General features: G+C 23.6%; 1 protein-coding gene across 1 annotated transcript; it reads left to right on the forward strand.

The window, feature by feature from the left end:
• The first annotated feature begins 2,305 nt into the window (after positions 1-2,305).
• On the forward strand, positions 2,306-15,925 carry LOC114939408 (uncharacterized). The gene is made up of 14 exons (XM_085484812.1): positions 2,306-2,857; positions 3,346-3,858; positions 4,599-4,724; positions 5,035-5,163; positions 6,167-6,292; positions 7,024-7,569; positions 8,362-8,892; positions 9,938-10,063; positions 10,255-10,380; positions 11,298-11,843; positions 13,174-13,704; positions 14,728-14,853; positions 15,043-15,173; positions 15,706-15,925. Exons 1-14 carry the CDS (start codon positions 2,343-2,345, stop codon positions 15,708-15,710), a joined length of 4,077 nt encoding a protein of 1,358 aa, XP_085340938.1. The 5' UTR covers positions 2,306-2,342; the 3' UTR covers positions 15,711-15,925.
• Positions 15,926-26,511: the final 10,586 nt, after the last annotated feature.

Raw genomic sequence — 26,511 nt, forward strand, 5'->3', positions numbered from 1 at the left:
ATGTGTATCCAAACTTGTGAAGGGTACTGTATGCAATAAATAACAAATGTCCATTTATAAGACTGTTTTTTGTTATCACGATTAATATTATTTTAAATAAAATATTGATAAAAAACATTCCATTAAGTTTATATTTTTGCATGTTACAAATATCTAATTAAAGAATATTTTTTTAGAGAATTTTTCCCTTAAATTAAGACGATCCTTTTGACAGATCTGTGCAGATTTTTTGTATAAATAAATCATATAATAAACATTTAAATAATATTTTTATTTATAACAGATCGCTGCCATGCAATTCTTTCACTGTAAAATGTAAAGTGTTTCCAAACTTATGGAGGGTACTGTATAATATATAATTTTAACTATTTACATGAACTATTTTTCTCTTTCGAGTATAAAATCCATAAAATATGTCTGAAAATTTTGAAGAATTATTAACGCAGGATTAAGAAGAATAATATATATAATATTTTTCATACCATTATATAATAAGATTATTAAAAATCTGTAAAATTTATAGTAAAATTTAAAATTTAACGAAAAATAAACTGTCTGTATATAATTTTTATTTAACATAATTTTGACTATTTGTTTGAATTATTCATCCCTCTATCTCCTTCTCTATAAAATATAGAGTCTGTAAATAATATCAGTAAGTTTGACGAATTATTAACAAAATTGAAGATAAGAATTATTTACACATATTTTCTGTCATATACAAGATGTCCCAATTTTACAAGATTACTCATTAATGAGATTCTTAAGATTATTTAAAGACGATTTTTTCTTCTCAAAAAGGAAGGTGATCTTTTTTGCAGGCTCCTAATTTTTGTTACCATATATTTTTGTGATTAAGTTTTAAATTAAAATTTTAGTATATTAAATTAAATTTAAAATTAACTTAATAATGTTATTGTGTTGATAATTTATTTTTACAAGGCTTATTAGCGAAAAACCTTTCATTTACAATTGCTTATAACTTATAAATTATTAATATCTCGACATTTAATCCATAATTAACCATAAGTCTGGGACACCCTGTATATATATATATATATATATGTATATATGTACCATTTATCAGGTTTTTCAACGAGTTTCGTCTCAAATTCAAGAACGAGTGAGTGCGAAACAAAAACGCAAAGAGACTAAACTTGCTACATGAACAAGTTGGTTTTTCAATTTTAGCTTATAAAGCTTTTTTACATACATTACAATTTTTCACATAAAATATTTTTAAAAATTCGAGAATTTACATAAAAAAATTATAATTTAAAATTTTGTAAAAAAGAAATTATTTCACCGATCCTTATTTAAATTCAATATCAATCATCTTTTAATAGTACCTACTCTATTTATGTAAAAGAATTTGGTTTAATATTTTAAAATTTACAGAAGTTAGAGCAATTACAAATATTCTTTGAAAAATTGAAGGTACATATTAAAATCTATAACACTATACGAATTTTTATAAAAGTAACGATAAATATAAATTGTACTAATTTACTTACATCCTAAATAAGCGCTGTAGCTCAAACAATTCTTGAGTAATAAATGTTTGATTTTTTGGAAAAGTAGTTTACATACATGCATGCATTAAAAATATTATTTTATTGAACTGCCCAGAAAAAATATTTAACATCTTAATAGCTTAATATCATCGAACTGTAGGCAATTTTGAAAATGCAGATTTCCTCCTTCAGCATTTCTAAAGCAATTGGCAGATAAAAGAATGAGACAATATTCCTCTGGAAAAAGACAAATAATGGCCTAACATCTTATTAATAAACAAATATAAATATTTTTTTACAGTTGTTCACATTATTTTGTTTAGCCCCTGTATATAATAAGCAAATATATTAACATATAAATATAAATACAAAATAAAACATCTTTTTAATTATTTCAGCATACATAAGAATTTTATATAATATTTCATAGATTCGGCATTTTGTCTTTTATTTTTTATTAATTAGATAATTTACTTAAATCATTTTGACAAAACTAATCTTTGTTAACTATAAAAGTAGAAAAGGGAAAAATACGCATTTATTGAAATAATATTTACAATAAAATAATTTTTATAATTTATTTTTAATAATAATATATAAGATATCTGTTATATAAGATCATCGGCACTGGATTACAAATACCGTTACTATTAAAACACAAATTTGTTTTTAAATATAAATATTTACATTTATACAATAAATTATATACGCGTTATTTCACGACCTTTCCTTTTTCTTCTGCTTGATAGCTTCTATATTCTTCGTTAAAATATTTCTCTTTTGTACTTATTGTCAGTAGTGTACAATTTCTGATACAAATCAGATATCATGGCAACATCAAACTCAGAAAGTAATACTTGGGTTTTGGATTATTGCACGATAGAAAATAATAAGGTAAAATGCGATATTTGTTCCTGGAAACATAATCTTATTAAACAACAGTTAAACCAAATAAAAGCTCACATAACAAGTAAACATAAAAAGATTTATCGGAGTATTAGCTCATCATCAGTAATCAGCTTTAGATCATATGAATCGACGCAAGTTTATACAATAAAAAATTATGACGTCTACTGCAAATTTTGTGATGAAATCTATTTTGGAGAAAACAAAGCGTTCAGTAATATACAAACTCACATAACGAAAACTCATAAAGTTGAAATAAATACAGCAAAAGATATCTACAATTGGCTGCAACCACATTTTTACGAAAATAATATAAATGCAAAATCATGCTGTTGCTATTATTGCAATAATGACATTCCAAATAAACCAGTATTTTTAATGTTTCATTTGATACAAGTGCATGCGGCTAAAATACCTGAGGCGATCAGACCAACAAAGTAAGAATTTAATATTATTACTTTTCGTCTATTCACTTATTAATAAATAAATAAATAAAAATAAATTTATGTACAATACGTAGAATTGTGTATAACTAACAAAATAATAAAATATAGATATTTAACATATATTTATCTCGAGTAATATAATTATTCTAGTCTAGTATTATACAGTGAAGTACTGTATTTTAAAACTCCTATAATCAGTGATATGTGACAATTTGAATATAAGTAAAATTTTGAATAAATATAAAAACTGAATTATAAGACAAAGAGAACTTTTGTACTCGGATAGCATTTTTATATTATTAATTTATGGAAAATTCGAATTTTGAGAGACGATCAAATACTAAAAGTGTTTTATTAATTATTGTGTTTAATAATTATATTTATTGTACAATTTATACACATGATTTAAACAAATCTTTATAATATTGATTAATTTAGCAATTTTTTACTTTTTTTATTTTCTACTCTTTATTATACAGATTTTGGAATAGTATTGCAAATAACAAGAAATGGATGTGTAAATTTGTCACAACATATTTAATAACAGAAGGTGAGGAACGTACAAATTGCAATATTTGTGATAAACGTTTATCTATTAACGTAGATTACGAAAATATAACGACACACATATATGATAAACATAGAACAGTTCATGAAAAACGGATTTCAGTACAAGCAGTTTTACAAGAAAAGAATATTTTTTCTATAGAAAACTATCAAATAAAATGCAATAAATGTAAATATACTTGTCCTATTCGTTATATTGATCGAAACAATGAACTGGAAAATCATTTCTCGAATGAACATAAACTTGATTACGCTCAAATAAATAATTTTGTCAACTGGCTAAAATTGTATCGAAATGTAATTTATTTTCAAACATTAGAATGCAATGCTTGCAAGAACATTTTTAATGACAATTATTTTAGTTTAATGAGACATTTTATTGAAGAACATCCAATCAAATTTCTCTTACATCTAATATCAGAAAAGTAAGAAAAACATACTTTATTTTTTTATTTTATATTATCTTTTATAAAGCGCGTTTATAAATATTATAATTTAATAACTTTAAATAATTTTTATCTATAATGAGTAGAATTGTATGTAAGTAAAATTATAAAAACTAAAATATTTCATTTGTGTGTTTCTTAAATATATTAAAAACTAATGTTATATTAATATATATATATATATATATATATATATATATACATATATATATATATAATAATACAGAAAAAAGAAACACTGATAAATTTGGTATATTATTATTTTAACGTTTATTTACATATATTTTTGTGAACGCAATTATAAATATATATTACAATAAGAATGATGTATAGAGTATATAAAAATGAATTAAAAAACAGAAATTTGTTATACATGTATTTATAATAAATAATATTATTTAATATCGAGGCAATTTAATATATAGCACATATCAATTAATATTATATCAAAACACAGTAAAAAAGTTTGATATATTTAGTATTTTTATCTAATAAATAACGATGGTGGTAAAAAAATATGTTTAAATAATAGTGAAAGAATTTATTTGTTCGAACAGTATTCGCATATGTCGATCTTTTATTATGAGATGTTTCGATAATAAGAGTTTTTTCTTATTAATAATAATTTGTGCTTAATAATTATATATTATAACAATAATAAATTTATACATATATAATAATTATTTGTAAATCACCAATTTTTATTTTTTTCCGTACAGATTATTAGATAATTTACAAATTTTAAAGATATATAATGACGCCAAGGATATTGCTAAACCAGGAGGCAGCAATCAGCAGCCAAGTCAGAATATTAACCAAAGTACTTCCAAAATCACATCACCAAGGTAAAAAAAACCAATAAAATCAGACTTACTATATTTCTTGTTTCATTTATTCGTCTATATACTTTATTTATGTACATGTATAAATACAATAGATATTACAAAGAGTAGAATTGTATATATATAAATTTGTTATTTACTGTATTTAATACTCCTGTAATTAATGACAATTTAGATAAGTATATAGATTGTGAATAAATAGGATATAAATAATCTGTTAGAAATGTTTGTGTTTGGACATTTCAATATAATTGCATATACTTTCAAATTTCATAATATAGATTAATTCAGAAATTTTTATCTTTGTGCGCAGGTTATCAGATATTTCAGAGTTTAAAAGTTCTGATAATGACATAGAAAACGTAGGTACATTAGCAATAAGCAGCTTTGAACAGCCAACTTCGAATATTGATCAAAGCTCTTCTAATAATACATCAACGAGGTAAAAGAAAGCAATACAATGATAATTACTATATTTCATTTTTTTAATTAATTAGCTATATTTTTATGTGTACGTATAAGTAGATATTACAATGAATAGATGTTTCATAAATAGAATCATAAAATTTCGTTAGTTAGCATATGTGTTTGCTACAAATATTTTAAATATTCGAATCAACATTACTTAGCCATATTCAAAAAATACGATTAATATAAATTTGTTACTTATTATATATTCTTATTATATTCAATATTCTTATAGTTAATAAATTATGATATTTTCGTTAAGTATAAAATTGTTATATAAATTAAAGAATTGGTCAGAAATTATTCGAATGGAATTTGTATGTCAAATATAATGAAAATTTGAAATTCGAGTTTACCGTGAAATATATTTATTAATAATAAAAGTGTTTTGTCAAGGCTCTTGCGTACTCGCCGCGGCTATGTTAGATTGTGATGTCAGATGCGAGAAAAGTTGAATGCTATTTGTAGATACAAAGTTATTTTGATGAAACAGAGAACTTCAGATGGCTTTAGCATACTTTTAAAATATTCCGAACACTGTCTTTTTATTTATAATAAATTAGCAGATGTAAAATGTGACAATAATATAATATGAAATTTGAGGTTTAATCTGTATATATATTCTCGCACGCATGCACAGCCATTTCGCAGGACGAAGTTTAATGTTTCAATTTTTATTTACGGTTATAGATTGACTGCGTTAAGGGAAAAATAGTTTATAAAGCATTTTAAAAGGATGATAATACCATTTAATGTTGTGCTTTATCAATATATCTTTTTGTCTATAAATGGCACGCAAAAATTTTAAAGTATATTTTTTGCCTCTGACGTTACAATCTAGCATAGCTGCGAGTACCAAAGAAAGCTATAATTACCACAATTTATATTTAATAAATATACATTGTACATACATATTATTTAAACAAGACATTATAATATTGATTAATTCAATAAATTTTATTTTTTATTCCGTGTAGATTATTAAATGATAAAGATTTAGATATTTCAAATGCTGATGATGATGCTGAAGATAATGCTACATCAAGCTGTCAGCAGCCAATTCAGAATGTTGATCAAATATTAACCAAAATTTCACTATCAAGGTAAAAGAAAATTACGATAAAATCTGTATTACTTTATAATCTCTTTTAAATTATTTATCTACATTTTTATATACATAAAAGTAATTATTAAAATAAGTAAAATTGGGTATTATTGAATTAAATCGTAAAATTTTTATAGTACATATAAGCTTATCACATTTTTATCGTAAATAATTTAAATATTCGGTACAAAAGTCGACTTTTTCGGACCGATTAATTTTTTTCGTCTATATTAATTTTAGGAAATTTTAGGAAATTTTAGGGAGTTTGTTAGGAGGAAAGAGGAACTTATAAATCTCGATTTGAGATAGTTCCTTATCTTGACAAATTTGATATATTGGCTCTTTAAGCAATAGATTCTCTATCCTTGTTATTTACAATAAGAGCGATCTAGCCACATTATTCCTTAAAAATTTACTTCAGTCATTTTGACAAGACTAATCATTGCTAACTTATTCAAAATTATAAATTGAAAACATTCGCATTTTATTGTAATTATATTTGCAATTCTATAATTTTTATATTCATTTTTCTAATCTATAGAATTATCGGCATTGGATTACAAAACTGTAACTGTTAAAACACACGTTAAAATACAAATATCTCTCTGATATTTACATTTATACAATAAATTATATGTATATACGAGTCTTTCACGACTTCTCATTGTTTTCTGTCTGATATCTTCTATATGCTTAGTTAAAATATTTTGTTTTTGTATTTATTGTTAGTAGTGCACGACAGATAATACAAAGTAGATATAACATAAACACGTCAAACTTAGAAGACAATTGGTTTCTGGATTATTATACAATAGAAAATAATACGGCAAGATGCGATATTTGTTACTGTGTAATGGAAATTACTATTAATATTCAAGTACAGGAAGAAAAAATGCATAATCACATATTGAATGAACATAAGAATCCGAACATTTATCGGAGGCGTATGACTTCGTCATCAGAAATCAGCTCAAAAGAATTGAAATTTTATACCATAAAAAATTATGACGTCGAATGCAACTTTTGTGATAAAATTTATCCTGGAAAAGACATAACGTTTTCTAATTTACGCACTCACATAACGATGTTTCATGCATTTGAAACGAATAAAGCAGAAAAAATCTGCAATTGGCTGCGCAAAAATTTTGATATGGATGAGGAACGTTGTCGCTGCAACCACTGCGAACTTGAAATTCCAAATAAACCAGTATTTTTATTAATCCATTTGAATCAAATGCATGAGTTTGAACTACCTCTGGATATCACACCAAGATTGTAAGAATTTAATATATTATCACTTTTCTTTTAATGAATTATTAATAAATAATTTTTTGAATCCAATTAATAAAACTGTATCAAACTAACAAAAACATAAAATATAAATATTTAACATACATTTATCATAAATAATGTAAATATTCGAGTCTAGTACTGTTGAGTACTGTAGGTATATATTTTAAAACTCCTATAATCAGTAATGTGACAATTTAAATATAATTATATATTTTGACAATAAATTTGTTGATCGCCAATAATAAATTTTAACAAATAATACGATGCAATTTAATTCGATAATACCAAAAACTGGCTATTTATTTATTGAAAATACACGTACACACCACGTTATCAGTAGCTAACAGACTGTCAATATGACAGAACAACTTTCATGTTTCAATTTTTATTAATGTAATTGCTGAATAAGAACAACACTTGAGAAGAACCACAATGTGGGTCGAAACGTAATGTGTACTTATTTTCAATAAATGAATAGCCAGTTTTTGGTCGAATTAAATTGCATCTTATTATTTATATATTTTCAATAAGTATGAAAAGTAAGTTAAAAAAAATAGAGGATTTTTGTATTTTAATAATATTTTCATGTTGATAATTTATAAAATATTAAATTTACATTTGGAGAGATGTTTGAATAATAAAAGTGTTTTATTAATAATAAAACAGTTTGTATTTAACAATTATATATTGTATAAATTGTAGACATATTTTAAACAAAACTTTATAATATTTGATTAATTCAACCATTTTTATTCTTTACTTTTTATTATACAGGTTATGGAATTTTACTACAAAATTCAAAAACGAATGGCTATCGTATTATTATTATATTACGAAAGATTTAGTTACAGAAGATGAGAAAAATATAAAATGCAATATTTGTGATACATGTTTTACTGTTAGCATATATCACATAAAGATAATACTGCACATAAATTATGAACATAGAAAAACATCTGAAAAATTTATTTCTACAGAAGACGCACAGATAAGAAAGCTATTTTCTGTTGAAGACAATCAATTGAAATGCAATTTTAATAAATGTAATTATTCTTGTCCTATTCATTTTAATGGTCTACAAGAGGAACCGAAACATCATTTACTCAACAATCATAAACTTAATCGCGCTCAAACCAATGATCTTTACAACTGGCTATTGTTGTATCAACATGTATTACATATTGAAACATCAAAATGCATAATTTGCAAGGACATATTTCAACATAAGTTGTTTAGTTTAATGACTATGAAGCATTTTATAAAAGAACATCGAATCGAATATCTGTTTCATCTAATATCAAAGAAGTAAGAAAAATGTACTTTATTGCTTTAATATAATTTTATCTCTTTTAAGTTATTTATAAATAATATACTTTAATCTAAAGAATTTATAAACTCATTTAGAGAATTTGCATTTAATTATTTATTTCGATAGGAGGGTCAAGGGGTTTTTGATATGAAATCTCAAGTAAGAGATTATTTCAATTTTCAAAGTCTTGGTTAGTACACCAAGAGTAATATGTGCCTTGTGCACGATTTGTTTCCATAGCAACATCCGCGTTTAGCTCTTCACGCCTTCTTACGATTTAGATTTTTATTTAGAGAATTTATAAAATTATTGATAAATATAATTTTATAATTATTAATAATCTTTACGTACAACGAGAATTGTATGTAATTAAAATCGTAAAAATTAATATATTTAGCATGTGTTTATCACAAGTATGGAAAATATTCGAGTCAGGTTAACTAATATTATATATTATATTAAAATATCATAATACAAATAGAAACCGCTAAGTTCAGTATATTACTATTTAATCTTTTATTTACATATATCTTTGTGAATATAATAATAAATATATATTATAATAGGAATATATATTATAATAGGAATGACGTATAAATGCATGAATTAAAGTATAAAATTTAGATATTTAACATGTATTTATCATAAATATCATCAATATTCGAATCAGTTTAATTGAATCATATCATTTATTATTATATTAGAATATAGTGATATAAATTTGTTAAATTTACATCGATAAGTTGTTAGTGACAATTTGGATAAATATATTAGTTTTAGTAATAATAAGCAAGTATTCAATGAGAATCTTAAATAATCGTGAAAACATTTTTTGTGTTTGAATTGTATATTCAAGTATTTATGTCGAATTTATGAGACGTTAAAATAATAAATGTGTTTTATTACAAATAATAATTGATGCTTAATACATGTAATATAATACATTTTACGCATATATTATTCACATTGAAGTCTTCATAATTAAAATAACTTTACAATATATTTATTTATTTAACAATTTGTATTTCTTATTCCGCACAGATTATTAGATAAATTGGAGATTTTAAATTCTGATAACAATACCGATAATGTTGCTTTACCAGGAAGCAGCAGTCAGCAGCCAGTTCAATGTATTGAAGAAAGTTCTTCCAAAGATTCATCAACAAGGTAAGACAAAAAACAATAAAATCAGAATTACTATATTTCATCTTATTTAACTTATTAACAGTTGCGAGTACCAGAAGAAGCCCCATAATAACAATATATATTTAATAATTATTCATTGTACATACACAATATTTAAACAAGACATTATAATATTGATTAATTCAGTAAATGTTATTTTTTATTCTGTGTAGATTATTAAATGATAAAGATTTAGATGTTTCAAATGTTGATGATGATGCTGAAGATAATGCTACATCAAGCTGTCAGCAGCCAATTCAGAATGTTGATCAAAATTTAACCAAAATTTCACTAACGAGGTAAAAGGAAATTACGATAAAATCTGTATTACTTTATAATCTCTTTTAAATCATTTATCTACATTTTTATATACATAAAAGTAATTATTAAAATAAATAGAATTGGGTATAATTGAATTAAATCGTAAAATTGATTTAGTATATATAGGCTTATCATATTTTTATCGTAAATAATTTAAATATTCGGGACAAAACGTAATTTTTGTTAGCTAATGTTATATCAAAATACGATAATAAAAACTTGTTAATCATATGTTCAATATTCTCATAATCGATAAGTTTTGACAATTTATTAGATAAGTGTAAATTGTGAATCATATAAATTTAATAATTTTACAAGAATGTTTGTACTTGAAAAAGAATATATATATCGAATTTATGAGAATATTGAATTCAAGTTTTCTGTTAGAGATATTTTAATAATAATAAAATAAGAGATGTTTTAATAAAAGTGTTTTATTATTAAATAACAGTTTATATTAAATAATTATATATATATATATATATATATATATATATCATTTTGTTTAATTTAACCGAATACAATTATGCGCGCAAAACGAAGTTATATCATTTTTTGATAATAAAATCTTAAAAATTTACTTTAGTCATTTTGACTGGACTAATCTTTGCTAACTTATTCAAAATTATAAATTGAAAACATTCGCATTTTATTGTAAATTAATTCGTGATTGTATAATTTTTATATTCATTTTTCTAATCTGTAGAATTATCGGCATTGGATTACAAAACTGTAACTGTTAAAACACACGTTAAAATACAAATTTGTCTCTGATATTTACATTTATACAATAAATTATATGTATATACGAGTCTTTCACGACCTCTCATTTATTTTCTGTCTGATATCTTCTATATGCTTAGTTAAAATATTTTGTTTTTGTAATTATTGTTAGTAGTGCACGACAGATAATACAAAGTAGATATAACATAGACACGCCAAACTTAGAAGACAATTGGTTTCTGGATTATTATACAATAGAAAATAATACGGCAAGATGCGATATTTGTTACTGTGTAATGGAAATTACTATTAATATTCAAGTACAGGAAGAAAAAATGCATAGTCACATATTGAATGAACATAAGAATCCGAACATTTATCGGAGGCGTATGACTTCGTCATCAGAAATCAGCTCAAAAGAATTGAAATTTTATACCATAAAAAATTATGACGTCGAATGCAACTTTTGTGATAAAATTTATCCTGGAAAAAACATAACGTTTTCTAATTTACGCACTCACATAACGATGTTTCATGCATTTGAAACGAATAAAGCAGAAAAAATCTGCAATTGGCTGTGCAAAAATTTTGATATGGATGAGGAACGTTGTCGCTGCAACCATTGCAAACTTGAAATTCCAAATAAACCAGTATTTTTATTAATCCATTTGAATCAAATGCATGAGTTTGAACTACCTCTGGATATCATACCACGATTGTAAGAATTTAATATATTATCACTTTTAACGTATAAGACGGGCAACAAGAGCCAAATCGCGGATGACAATGCGTTATCCTAACGAAACTAAATAATTTTCCGTTAGAATTAAATACCGGTGCACAAGGCACCAAATTTTACTTGGACACGGCCAAGATTTTAAATATGAAATAATCTCATATTTGAGATTTAATTTTAATACCCCCTTTAACCCCCCTACGGAAAATAAATAAATGAATGCAAGAGAAAAATATAGATCCGAAAATCGCTGAATCGGGAATTTTCGGATCTATATTTTTCTCTTGCATTCATTTATTTATTTTCCGTAGGGGGGTTAAAGGGTGTATTGAAAGTAAATCTCAAATATGAGATTATTTCATATTTAAAATCTTGGCCGTGTCCAAGTAAAATTTGGTGCCTTGTGCACCGGTATTTAATACTAACGGAAAATTATTTAGTTTCGTTAGGATAACGCATTGTCATCCGCGATTTGACTCTTGTTGCCCGTCTTATACGTTAAATTTATATTTATATTACAGAGCCTTGTTAAAACTCTTATATTATCACTTTTCTTTTAATGAATTATTAATAAATAATTTTTTGAATCCAATTAATAAAACTGTATCAAACTAACAAAAACATAAAATATAAATATTTAACATACATTTATCATAAATAATGTAAATATTCGAGTCTAGTACTGTTGAGTACTGTAGGTATATATTTAAAAACTCCTATAATCAGTAATGTGACAATTTAAATATAATTATATATTTTGACAATAAATTTGTTGATCGCCAATGATAAATTTTAACAAATAATAAGATGCAATTTAATTGGACCAAAAACTGGCTATTCATTTATTGAAAATACGTACACACTACGATATCAGTAGCTAACAGATTGTCGATATGACAGGACAACTTTCATGTTTCTATTTTTAATTAATGTAATTGCTGAATAAGAACAACACTTGAGAAGAACCACAATGTGGGTCGAAACGTAATGTGTACTTATTTTCAATAAATGAATAATCAGTTTTTGGTTGAATTAAATTGCATCTTATTATTTATATATTTTCAATAAGTATGAAAAGTAAATTAAAAGAAATAAAGAATTATTGTAATTTAATAATATTTTCATGTTGATAATTTATAAAATATTAAATTTACATTTTGAGAGATGTTTGAATAATAAAAGTGTTTTATTAATAATAAAACAGTTTGTATTTAACAATTATATATTGTATAAAATGTAGACATATGTCAAACAAAACTTAATAATATTTGATTAATTCAACCATTTTTATTCTTTACTCTTTATTATACAGGTTATGGAATTTTACTACAAAATTCGAAAACGAATGGCTATCGTATTATTATTATTTTACAAAAGATTTAGTTACAGAAGATGAGAAAAATATAAAATGCAATATTTGTGGTACATGTTTTACTGTTAGCATATATCACATAAAGATAATACTGCACATAAATTATGAACATAGAAAAACGTCTGAAAAATTTATTTCTACAGAAGACGCACAAATAAGAAAGTTATTTTCTGTTGAAGACAATCAATTGAAATGCAATTTTAATAAATGTAATTATTCTTGTCCTATTCATTTTAATGGTCTACAAGAGGAACCGAAACATCATTTACTTAACAATCATAAACTTAATCGCGCTCAAACCAATGATCTTTACAACTGGCTATTGTTGTATCAACATGTATTACATATTGAAACATCAAAATGCATAATTTGCAAGTACATATTTCAACATAAGTTGTTTAGTTTAATGACTATGAAGCATTTTATAAAAGAACATCGAATCGAATATCTGTTTCATCTAATATCAAAGAAGTAAGAAAAATGTACTTTATTGCTTTAATATAATTTTATCTCTTTTAAGTTATTTATAAATAATATACTTTAATCTAAAGAATTTATATAAACTTATTTAGAGAATTTGCATTTAATTATTTATTTCGATAGGAGGGTCAAGGGGTTTTTGAAATAAAATCTCAAGTAAGAGATTATTTCAATTTTCAAAGTCTTGGTTAGTACACCAAGAGTAATAGGTATGTGCCTTGTGCACGATTTGTTTCCATAGCGTTTAGCTCTTCACATCTTCTTAAGATTTAGATTTTTATTTAGAGAATTTATAAAATTATTTATAAATATAATTTTATAATTATTAATAATCTTTACGTACAACGAGAATTGTATGTAATTAAAATCGTAAAAATTAATATATTTAGCATGTGTTTATCACAAGTATGGAAAATGTTCGAGTCAGCTTAACTAATATTATATATTATATTAAAATATAATAATACGAATAGAAACCGCTAAGTTCAGTATATTACTATTTAATCTTTTATTTACATATATCTTTGTGAATATAATAATAAATATATATTATAATAGGAATGACGTATAAAAGCATGAATTAAAGTATAAAATTTAGATATTTAACATGTATTTATCATAAATATCATCAATATTTGAATCAATTTAATTGAATCATATCATTTATTATTATATCAGAATATAGTGATATAAATTTATTATATTTACATCGATAAGTTGTTAGTGACAACTGGGATAAATATATTAATTTTAGTAATAATAAACAAGTATTCAATGAATCTTAAATAATCGTGAAAACATTTTTTTGTGTTTGAATTATATATTCAAGTATTTATGTCGAATTTATGAGACGTTAAAATAATAAATGTGTTTTATTACAAATAATAATTGATGCTTAATACATGTAATATAATACATTTTACGCATATATTATTCACATTGAAGTCTTTATAATTAAAATAACTTTACAATATATTTATTTATTTAGCAATTTGTATTTCTTATTCCGCACAGATTTTTAGATAAATTGGAGATTTTAAATTTTGATAACAATACCGATGATGTTGCTTTACCAGGAAGCAGCAGTCAGCAGCCAGTTCAATGTATTGAAGAAAGTTCTTCCAAAGATTCATCAACAAGGTAAAACAAAAAGCAATAAAATTACAATTACTATATTTCATCTTATTTAACTTATTAACAGTTGCGAGTACCAGAAGAAGCCATAATAACAATATATATTTAATAATTATTCATTGTACATACACAATATTTAAACAAGACATTATAATATTGATTAATTCAGTAAATGTTATTTTTTATTCTGTGTAGATTATTAAATGATAAAGATTTAGATGTTTCAAATGCTGATGATGATGCTGAAGATAATGCTACATCAAGCTGTCAGCAACCAGTACAGAATATTGATCAATATTTATCCATAATTTCACTAACGATTAAAGGTAAAAGGAAATTACAATAAAATCTGTATTACTTTATAATTTTTTTTCAATAATTTATCTATATTTTTATATACATAAAAGTAAATATTGAAATATATAGAATTGTGTATAATTGAATGAAATCATAAAATTTAAATATATTTATTATATGTTTATTGTCAATAATTTAAATATTTCAGACAAAACAATTTTTGGTAGCCAAAATTATATCAAAATACGGCAATACAAATTCGTTACTTATACTATGTTCAATATTCGTGTAATTGATTAGTTGTGACAATTTAGATAAATGTAAATTGTAGAAAATTATATAAATTATATAATTCAGTTGAAATGTTAATACTTGAAAAAATATTTATATATCGAATTTATGAGAATATTGAATTCAAGTTTTCTGTGGAAGATGTTTTAATAAAAGTGCTTTGTTATTAAATAACAGTTTATATTTAAATAATTATACATTGTGCGCATTATTCAATCAAGACATGTATAATTTTGGTTAATTTAACAAATTTAATTTTATTCTGTGCAGATTAAGTTGAGATAACAAGTTTTTGAATAAAGACCTAATCACCAACAGTGATGGCCAAATTATTTTCCTTAAAGAGTTTGAAATGTTAATTAAAATTAAGATGCTTGCTACTACGGACATAATAAAATATGAAATTAAAAAATAATTAAATGTGTATTAAATTTGTGTATTTTTATGAAATTAAATGTGTATTAAATTAAAACGATTGATTTGGATGTGTATTAAATTTTGTGTATTTTTTATGTAATTAAATGTGTATTAAATTAAAACGAATGAATTTGACGAGGTTCGGTCGAAAGTTTTATTTTCAAGATAAAACTCTGAATTTTCTGTGAAATATGCGTGTTGGTTCTAACTTCTATTTTTGAGAAAGCGTACGAATATTTTATACATAAATAGATTCTTCGTGTACATAATAGAAATTCGACAAATCAAAATTATGTACATATTCTAAAATCAAGAATTATAATTATGCACATAATCTACATACAGCGAAAAAAAATTTCATGATATGGAAGTTCGGCGAATCAAAATTAGGAATTATAATATAGAAATTATTCTATAAACTGTCATATAGAAATTCGACGAATTAAAATTATCAACATAATAGATATTCGCCGAATTTCCGAGTTTCTTTGACGGAGTACGTTTGTCGGAGTACATTTTTGTGGAAGTACAATTTTCTTATAAATACTTTTATGTAGCATATATATATACATATACGTATCATTTCGTTTAATCTAACCATATATAATTACGCATGCAAAACGAAATTATATTATTCTTTGATAATAAAATATCAAAAATTGCGACGCATGCATACAAAAATTATTATTGCAATCAATGCCTAAAAAGTATACTAATTTATTATGCAACGAATAAAAATTTAATATTTAAATCTTTTACAGAAAATACGAACGAAGAAATAAAATTTTGTACAAGAATCTTTTCTGATTAAATATCTACACTTTTATTAGACTCGCGCGAAACACCATGCCCCATACTCCGTAACGCTGCGCGGCTCGCGCAAGACTGATTCGCGAGCACAAGCCCGATGGACACGTGATCAGTGGTAAAAAAGGAATCATAATAACAACAATTTTTATTTTTAATAATTATACATTATACATACACATTATTCAAACTAGACATTTTTATACTGATTTATTCAGTAAATTTTATTATTTTATTCTGCATAGATCATTAAATGATAAAATTTATCAAATATGTAAGCTTATTATATGTTTATCGTAAACAATTTAAATATTCGGGACAAAACATAATTTTTGTTGGCTAATATTGTATTAAAATACAGTAATAAAAATCTGTTAATTTTACTATGTTCAATATTCTTATAATAGATAAGTGTGAATTGGATAATAATATTGCATGGTCCACCGATAAACGGTTTCAGGAAGAAAATATACGGACAATTAAAAAAATTTTACAAAACAATTGTTTCCCCATTGACATAATTAATCGGTATATATAACAATATTAATTTCTTGAATTATAATAAAAATTTTATAAATAGTGATAAAAATTTATATACATCGCAGGTGAAAGCACTTTCTATTTCATAAATATTTTAACGAAGAATATAGCTTGATATTAGACAGAAAAAAATGAAAGGTCGTAAAAAAACGCGTATATAATTTATTGTAAAAATGTAAATATTTATAGTATATACGGAGACTGAATGCAATGCTGATAATCCAAAAGAGATTATAAAAATAAGTTAAAGAATTATATAATCACAAATATTACAATAAATGCGAATGTTTCCAATTTCTACTTTCTAAGTTAGCAAAAATTATTTCTGTCTATACAAATAAAGTATATGATCAAATTAGTCAAAAATAAAGAACAAAATGCAAAATCTATCAAAAATTATAATAAATTTCTATATATGTTGGCATAATTAAAAAGATATATACTATATATGATAAATTAAAAAATTGTATTAATGTATGTATATATCTATATATTATCGTATATGTTTAATAATGCTATACATATATTTTTTATTTAGAATATATTGCAATAATTTTATATTATTTGTAACATATAGTATATGTATCGATCATCAACAAATTAGAAACGCAAAAACCTCTAATATTAAAATATAATGAAAAATTTTCTCCGTGTATATAATTTTTATTCAACATACAGTACCCTCTATAAATTTGGAAACACCTTACATTATACAGTTAAACAATCGTATGGTAGCGATCTGTGTAGATTTTTTGTACTAATAAATCGTAAAATATTTGAATAACACTTTTATTTATGACAGATCGCTGCCATGCGATTGTTCAACTGTAAAATGTAAAGTGTATCCAAACTTGTGAAAGGTACTGTATGCAATAAATAACAAATGTCCATTTATAAGACTGTTTTCTGTTATCACGATTAATAATATTTTAAATAATATATTGATAAATAACATTCCATTAAGTTTATATTCTTGCATGTTACGAATATCTAATTAAAGATATTTCTTTAGAGAACTTTTCCCTTAAATTAAGAGGATCTTTTTGACAGATCTGTGCAGATTTTTTGTATAAATAAATCATAAAATAAACATAAAATACTTAAATAATATTTTTATTTATAACAGATCGCTGCCATGCAATTCTTTAACTGTAAAATGTTAAGTGTTTCTAAATTTATGGAGGGTACTGTATAATATATAATTTTACAATTTACTTGAACTATTTTTCTCTTTTGAGTATAAAATCCATAAAATATGTCTGAAAACTTTCAAGAATTATTAACGCAGGATTAAGAAGAATAATATATATAATATTCTTCATACCATCAAATAATAAGGTTACTAAAAATGTGTAAAATTTATAGTAAAATTTAAAATTTAACGAAAAATATTTTTTTTGTATATATGTTTTAACCCAAAATTTAAAATAAGAATTATATACACATATTTTCTGTCATATACTAGATGTCCCAGTTGTACAGGATCACTCATTAATGAGATTCTTAAGGTTATTTAGAGACGATTTTTCCTCCCCAAAAAAGAAGGTGATTTTTTGTGCTGGCTCCTAATTTTTGTTACCATATATTTTTGTGATTAAGTTTTAAATTAAAATTTTGGTATATTAAATTAAATTTAAAATTAACTGAAATATGTCATTGTGTTGATAATTTATTTCCACAAGGCTTATTAGTTTGCGAAAAACCTTTCATTTTCAATCGCTTATAACTAAAAAATTATTGGTATCTCGACATTTAATCCATAATTTACCATAACGGGTAAGTCTGGGACACCCTGTATATATATATATATATATATACCATTTATTTGGTGTGGGTTGGTCAGCGAGTTTCGTCTCAAATTCAAGAACGATTGATCGCGAAACAAAAACGCAAAGAGACGAAACTTGCAACATGAACAAGCTGGTTTTTCAATATTAACTCATAAAGCTTTTTTACATAGATTACAATTTTTCACATAAATAATTTTTAAAAATTCGAGAATTTACATTAAAAAAATTAGAATTCAAAATTTTGTAAAAAATAAATCCTTTCACCGATTCTTATTTAAATTCAATACCAATCATCTTTTAATAGTACCTACTCTATTTATGTAAAAAAATTTAGTTTAATATTTTAAAATTTACAAAAGTTAGAGCAATTACAGATATTCTTTGAAAAATTGAAGGTACATATTAAAATCTAAAACACAATACAAATTTTTATAAAAGTGACGACAAATAAAAATCGTACTATTTTACTTATATCCTAAATAAGCGTTGTAGTTCAAACAATTCTTGAGTAATGAATGTTTGATTTTTCGAAAAAGTAGTTTACATACATGCATGCATTCAAAATATAATTTAATTGAACTGCCCAGGGAACATATTTAACATCTTAATAGCTTAATATCATCGAGCTGTAGGCAATTTTGAAAAAGCGGGTTTCCTCCTTCAGCATCTTTAAAGAAATTGGCAGAAAAATAAGACAATATTCCTCTGAAAAAAAGCAAATGATGGCCCAACATCTTGTTAATAAACAAATATAAATATTTTTTTACAGGTGTTCACATTATTTTGTTTAGCCCCTGTAAATAATAAGCAAATATAATAAAATATATAAATAAATACAAAATAAAACATCTTTTTAATTATTCCAGCATACATAAAAATTTTATATAATATATTATAGATTCGGCATTTTGTCTTTTATTTTTTATTAATTAGATAATTTACTTTAATCATTTTGACAAAACTAATCATTGTTAACTATAAAAGTAGAAAAAGAAAAAATTTGCAGTTATTAAAATAATATTTGCGATAAAATAATAATTATAATATATTTTTAATAATAAAATATAAGATATCTATTATATGAGATCATCGGCACTAGATTACAAAATCCGTAACTATTGAAACACAAATTTGTTTCTGAATATAAATATTTATATGTACACAATAAATTATATACGCGTTTTTTCACGACCTTTCTTTTTTCATCTGCTTGATAGCTTCTATATTCTTCGTTAAAATATTTCTCTTTTGTACTTACCGTCAGTAATGTACAATTTCTGATACAAAACAGATATCATGGACACGTCAAGCTTAGAAGATAGTAATTGGTTTCTGAATTTTTGCACAATAGAAAATAATATAGCAATGTGCGATATTTGTTCCTGGAAACATAATCTTCTTGACGACCAGTTAGACCAAATAAAATCTCACATAACAAGTAAACATAAAAAGATTTATCGGAGTATTAGCTCATCATCAGTAATCAGCTTTAGATCATATGAATCGACGCAAGTTTATGCAATAAAAAATAATGACGTTTACTGCAATTTTTGAGAACAAATTTATTTTGGAGAAAACAAAACGTTCCGTTATATACAAAAGCACATAACGGATATTCATATAGATGGAATAAATAAAGCAAAAGAAATCTGCAATTGGCTACAAAAACATTTTGGCAAAAACATTGTGAATGCAAAATCATGCTGCTGCAATCATTGCAATAATGACATTCCCAATAAATTAGTATTTTTAATAATTCATTTGGAACAAGTGCATGATGAGATTAAAATACCTGAGGAGATCAGACCAACAGGGTAAGAATTTAATATTATTACTTTTCGTCTATTCAATTATTAATAAATAAATAAATAAAAATAAATTTATGTACAATACGTAGAATTGTGTGTAACTAATAAAATAATAAAATATAAACATTTAACATATATTTATCTCGAGTAATATAATTATTCTAGTCTAGTCCTATACAGTGGAGAACTGTATTTTAAAACTTCTATAATCAGTGATAAGTGATAATTTAAATATAAGTAAAATTTTGAATAAATATAAAAAGTGAATTATAAGAAAAAGAGAACTTTTGTACTCGAATAGCATTTATATATTTTTAATTTATGGAAATATCAAATCCGAATTTTGAGAGACGATCGAGTACTAAAAATATTTTATTAATGATAACAGATTATGTTTAATAATTATATTCACTGTACAATTTATACACATGATTTAAACAAACTTTATATAATATTGATTAATTCAGCATTTTTTATACTTTTTTTATTTTTTACTTTTTATTATACAGATTATGGGAGTCTACTGCAAATCGCAAAGAATGGATGTGGAAATTTGTTACAAAATACTTATTAACAAAAGGAGAGGAACGTGCAAATTGCAATATTTGTGGTAAACGTTTATCTATTAACGTAGATTACGCAACTATAAGACACCACATATATGATATACATAGAACAGATCATGGAAAACGGTTTTCATTACAAGTTTTACAAGAAAACAATTTTTTTCTATAAAAAACGATCAAGCAAAATGCAATAAATGTCCACATATTAGTTCTATTCGTTGTATTGATCAGAACAAGGAACTACAAAATCATTTTTCGAATGAACATAAACTTGATTACGCCCAAATAAATGATTTTGTCAACTGGCTAAAATTGTATCAAAATGTAATTTATTTTCAAACATTAGAATGCAATGCTTGCAAGAACATTTCTAATGACAATTATTTTAGTTTAATGAGACATTTTATTGAAGAACATTCAATCAAATTTCTCTTACATCTAATATCAGAAAAGTAAGAAAAACATACTTTATTTTTTTATTTTATATTATCTTTTATAAAGCGCGTTTATAAATATTATAATTTAATAACTCTAAATAATTTTTATCTATAATGAGTAGAATTGTATGTAAGTGAAGTTATAGAAACTATAATATTTTAATGTGTTTATTAAATATATTAAAAACTAATGTTATATTAATATATATATATATATATATATATATATATATATATATACATATATATATATAATACAGAAAGAAGAAACACTGATAAATTTGGTATATTATTATTTTAACGTTTATTTACATATATTTTTGTAAACGCAATTATAAATATATATTGCAATAAGAATGATGTATGGAGTATATAAGAATGAATTAAAAAACAGAAATTTGATATACATGTATTTATCATAAATAATATTATTCATATTCGAGTCAATTTAATATATAGCACATATCAATTAATATTATATCAAAATACAGTAAAAAAGTTTATTATATTTAATATTTTTATCTAATAAATAACCATGGTGGTGAATAAATATGTTTAAATAATAGTGAAAGAATTTATTTGTGCGAACAGTATTCGCATATGTCGATTTTTTATTATGAGATGTTTCGATAATAAGTTTTTTCTTATTAATAATGATTTGTGCTTATTAATATATAACTTCTATTAATAATGATTTGTGCTTATTAATTATATATTATAACAATAATAAATTTATACATATATAATAATTATTTGTAAATCATCAATTTCTATATTTTTCCGTACAGATTATTAGATAATTTACAAATTTTAAAGATATTTAATGATGCCAAGAATATTGCTAAACCAGGAGGCAGCAATCAGCAGCCAGGTCAGAATATTAACCAAAGTACTTCCAAAATCACATCACCAAGGTAAAAAAAATCAATAAAATCAGACTTACTATATTTCTTGTTTCATTTATTTGTCTATATACTTTATTGATGTACGTGTATAAGTACAATAGATATTACAAAGAGTAGAATTGTATATATATAAATTTGTTATTTACTATATTTAATATTCCTGTAATTTATGACAATTAAGATATAAGTATATAGATAGTGAATAAATAGGAATTAAATAATCTGTTAAAAATGTTTGTGTTTGGACATTTTAATATAAATGCATATACTTTCAAATTTCATAATATAGATTAATTCAGAAGTTTTTATTTTTGTGCGCAGGTTATCAGATATTTCAGAGTTTAAAAGTTCTGATAATGACATAGAAAATGTAGGTACATCAGCAATAAGCAGCTATGAACTGCCAATTCCGAATATTGATCAAAGCTTCTCCAATAACACATCAACAAGGTAAAAGAAAGCAATACAATGATAATTACTATATTTCATCTTTTTAATTATTCATCTATATTTTTATGTATACGTATAAGTAGATATTACACTGAATAGAATTGTGTTTCATAAATAAAATCATAAAATTTTGTTAGTTAGCATATGTGTTTGCCACAAGTATTTTAAATATTCGAATCAACATTACTTAGCCATGTTCAAAAAATACGATTAATATAAATTTGTTACTTATTATATATTCTTATTATATTTAATATTCTTATAATTAATAAATTATGATATTTTCGTTAAGTATAAAATTGTTATTCGAATTAAAGAATTGGTCAGAAATTATTCGAATGGAATTTGTATGTTGAATATAATAAAAATTTGAAATTCGATTTTACCGTGAAATATATTTATTAATAATAAAAGTGTTTTGTTAAGGCTCCTGCGTACTCGCCGCGGCTATGTTAGATTGTGATGTCAGATGCGAGAAAATTTGAATGCTATTTGTAAATAAAAAGTTATTTTAATGAAACAGAAAATTTCAGATAGCTTTAGTATACTTTTAAAATATTTTGAACACTGTCCTTTTTTTATAATTAATTTGCAGTTGTAAAATGTGACAATAATATAATATGAAATTTGAGGTTTAATCTGTACTCGTATTAATTCTTGCACGCATGCACAGCTATTTCGCAGGACAAAGTCTTATGTTTCAATTTTTATTTACGGTTAAAGATTGACTGCGCCAAAGGAAAAAATAGTTTGCGAAGCATTTTAAAAAAGATAATACCATCTAATGTTGTGCCTTATCAAAATATCTTTCTGTCTATAAATGGCACGCAAATATTTTGAAGTATATGTTTTGCCTCTGACGTTACAATCTAACATAGTTGCGAGTATAAAAAAAAGCCATAATTACCACAATTCATATTTAATAATTATACATTGTACATACACATTAATTAAACAAAACATTATTATATTGATTAATTTAGTAAATTTTATTTTTTATTCCGTGTAGATTAATAAATAATAAAGATTTAGATATTTCAAATGCTGATGATGATGCTGAAGATAATGCTACATCAAGCTGTCAGCAGCCAGTTCAGAATGTTGATCAAAATTTATCCAAAATTTCACTAACGAGGTAAAAGGAAATTACGATAAAATCTGTATTACTTTATAATTTCATTTAAATCATTTATCTACATTTTTATATACATAAAAGTAATTATTAAAATACGTAGAATTGAATATAATTGAATTGAGTCGTAAAATTTATTTAGTATGTAGGCTTATCATATTTTTATCGTAAATAATTTAAATATTTGGGACAAAACGTAATTTATGTTAGCTATTGTTATATCAAAATACGATAATAAAAATTTATTAATCATATGTTCAATTTTCTTATAATCAATAAGTTTTGACAATTTATTAAATAAATGTAAATTGTGAATCATATAAATTTAATAAATCTACAGGAATATTTGTACTTGAAAAAAAAAAAAAAAATATATATATATATCAAATTTATAAGAATATTGAATTCAAGTTTTCTGTTAGAGATATTTTAATAATAATAAAGTGAGAGATGTTTTAATAAAAGTGTTTTATTATTAATTAACAGTTTATATTAAATAAATATATATATATATATTTATATATATATATATATATATATATATATATATCATTTTGTTTAATCTAACCGAATACAATTATGCGCGCAAAGCAAAGTTATATTATTCTTTGATAATAAAATCTTAAAAATTTACTTTAGTCATTTTGACAAGACTAATCTTTGCTAACTTATTTAAAATTAAAAATTGAAAACATTCGCATTTTATTGTAAATTAATTCGTGATTGTATAATTTTTATATTCATTTTTCTAATCTATAGAATTATCGGCATTGGATTACAAAACTGTAACTGTTAAAACACACGTTAAAATACAAATATCTCTCTGATATTTACATTTATACAATAAATTATATGTATATACGAGTCTTTCACGACTTCTCATTTTTTTCTGTCTGATATCTTCTATATGCTTAGTTAAAATATTTTCTTTTTGTATTTATTGTTAGTAGTGCACGACAGATAATACAAAGTAGATATATCATGGACACGTCAAGCTTAGAAGATAGTAATTGGTTTCTGAATTTTTGCACAATAGAAAATAATATGGCAATGTGCGATATTTGTTCCTGGAAACATAATCTTATTGACGACCAGATAGAGCTAATAAAATCTCACTTGATACGCAAACATAAGGAATCTTATTTGACTATTATCAATTCATCAGAAATCAACTTTAGATCATATGAATCGACGCAAGTTTATGCAATAAAAAATAATGACGTTTACTGCAATTTTTGTGAACAAATTTATTTTGGAGAAAACAAAACGTTCCATTATATACAAAATCACATAACGGATATTCATATAGATGGAATAAATAAAGCAAAAGAAATCTGCAATTGGCTACAAAAACATTTTGGCAAAAATATTGTGGATGCAAAATCATGCTGCTGCAATCATTGCAATAATGACATTCCCAATAAACCAGTATTTTTAATTTTTCATTTGGAACAAGTGCATGATGAGATTAAAATACCTGAGAAGATCAGACCAACAAAGTAAGAATTTAATGTTATTACTTTTTGTTTATTAAATTATTAATAAATAAATAAATAAAAATTAATTTATGTACAATACGTAGAATTGTGTGTAGATAATAAAATCATAAAATATAAATATTTGACATATATTTATCATAAGTGATATAAAGATTCAAGTCTAACACTATACTGTCGAGTACTGTATTTTAAAACTCTTATAATTAGTGATATGTGACAATTTGAATATAAGTGAAATTTTGAATAAATATAAAAAGTGAATTATATAAGAAAAAGAGAACTTTTGTACTCGAATAGCATTTTTATATTGTTAATTTATGGAAATATCAAATTCGAATTTTGAGAGACGATCGAATACTAAAAGTGTTTTATTAATGATTGTGTTTCATAATTATATTTACTGTACAATTTATACACAGGATTTAAACAAAACTTTATAATATTGATTAATTCAGCATTTTTTTATTTTTTTTATTTTTTACTCTTTATTATACAGATTATGGGAGTCTACTGCAAATCGCAAAGAATGGATGTGGAAATTTGTTACAAAATACTTATTAACAAAAGGAGAGGAACGTGCAAATTGCAATATTTGTGGTAAACGTTTATCTATTACCGTAGATTACGCAACTATAAATAGCCACATATATAATAAACATAAAACAGATTATGGAAAACGGATTCCATTACAAGTTTTACAAGAAAAGAACTTTTTTTCTATAGAA

This window comes from Nylanderia fulva, unplaced genomic scaffold (assembly GCF_048542155.1).
Source record: "Nylanderia fulva isolate GAGA-0341 unplaced genomic scaffold, ASM4854215v1 Scaffold32, whole genome shotgun sequence".
NCBI classification, from domain to species: domain Eukaryota; kingdom Metazoa; phylum Arthropoda; class Insecta; order Hymenoptera; family Formicidae; genus Nylanderia; species Nylanderia fulva.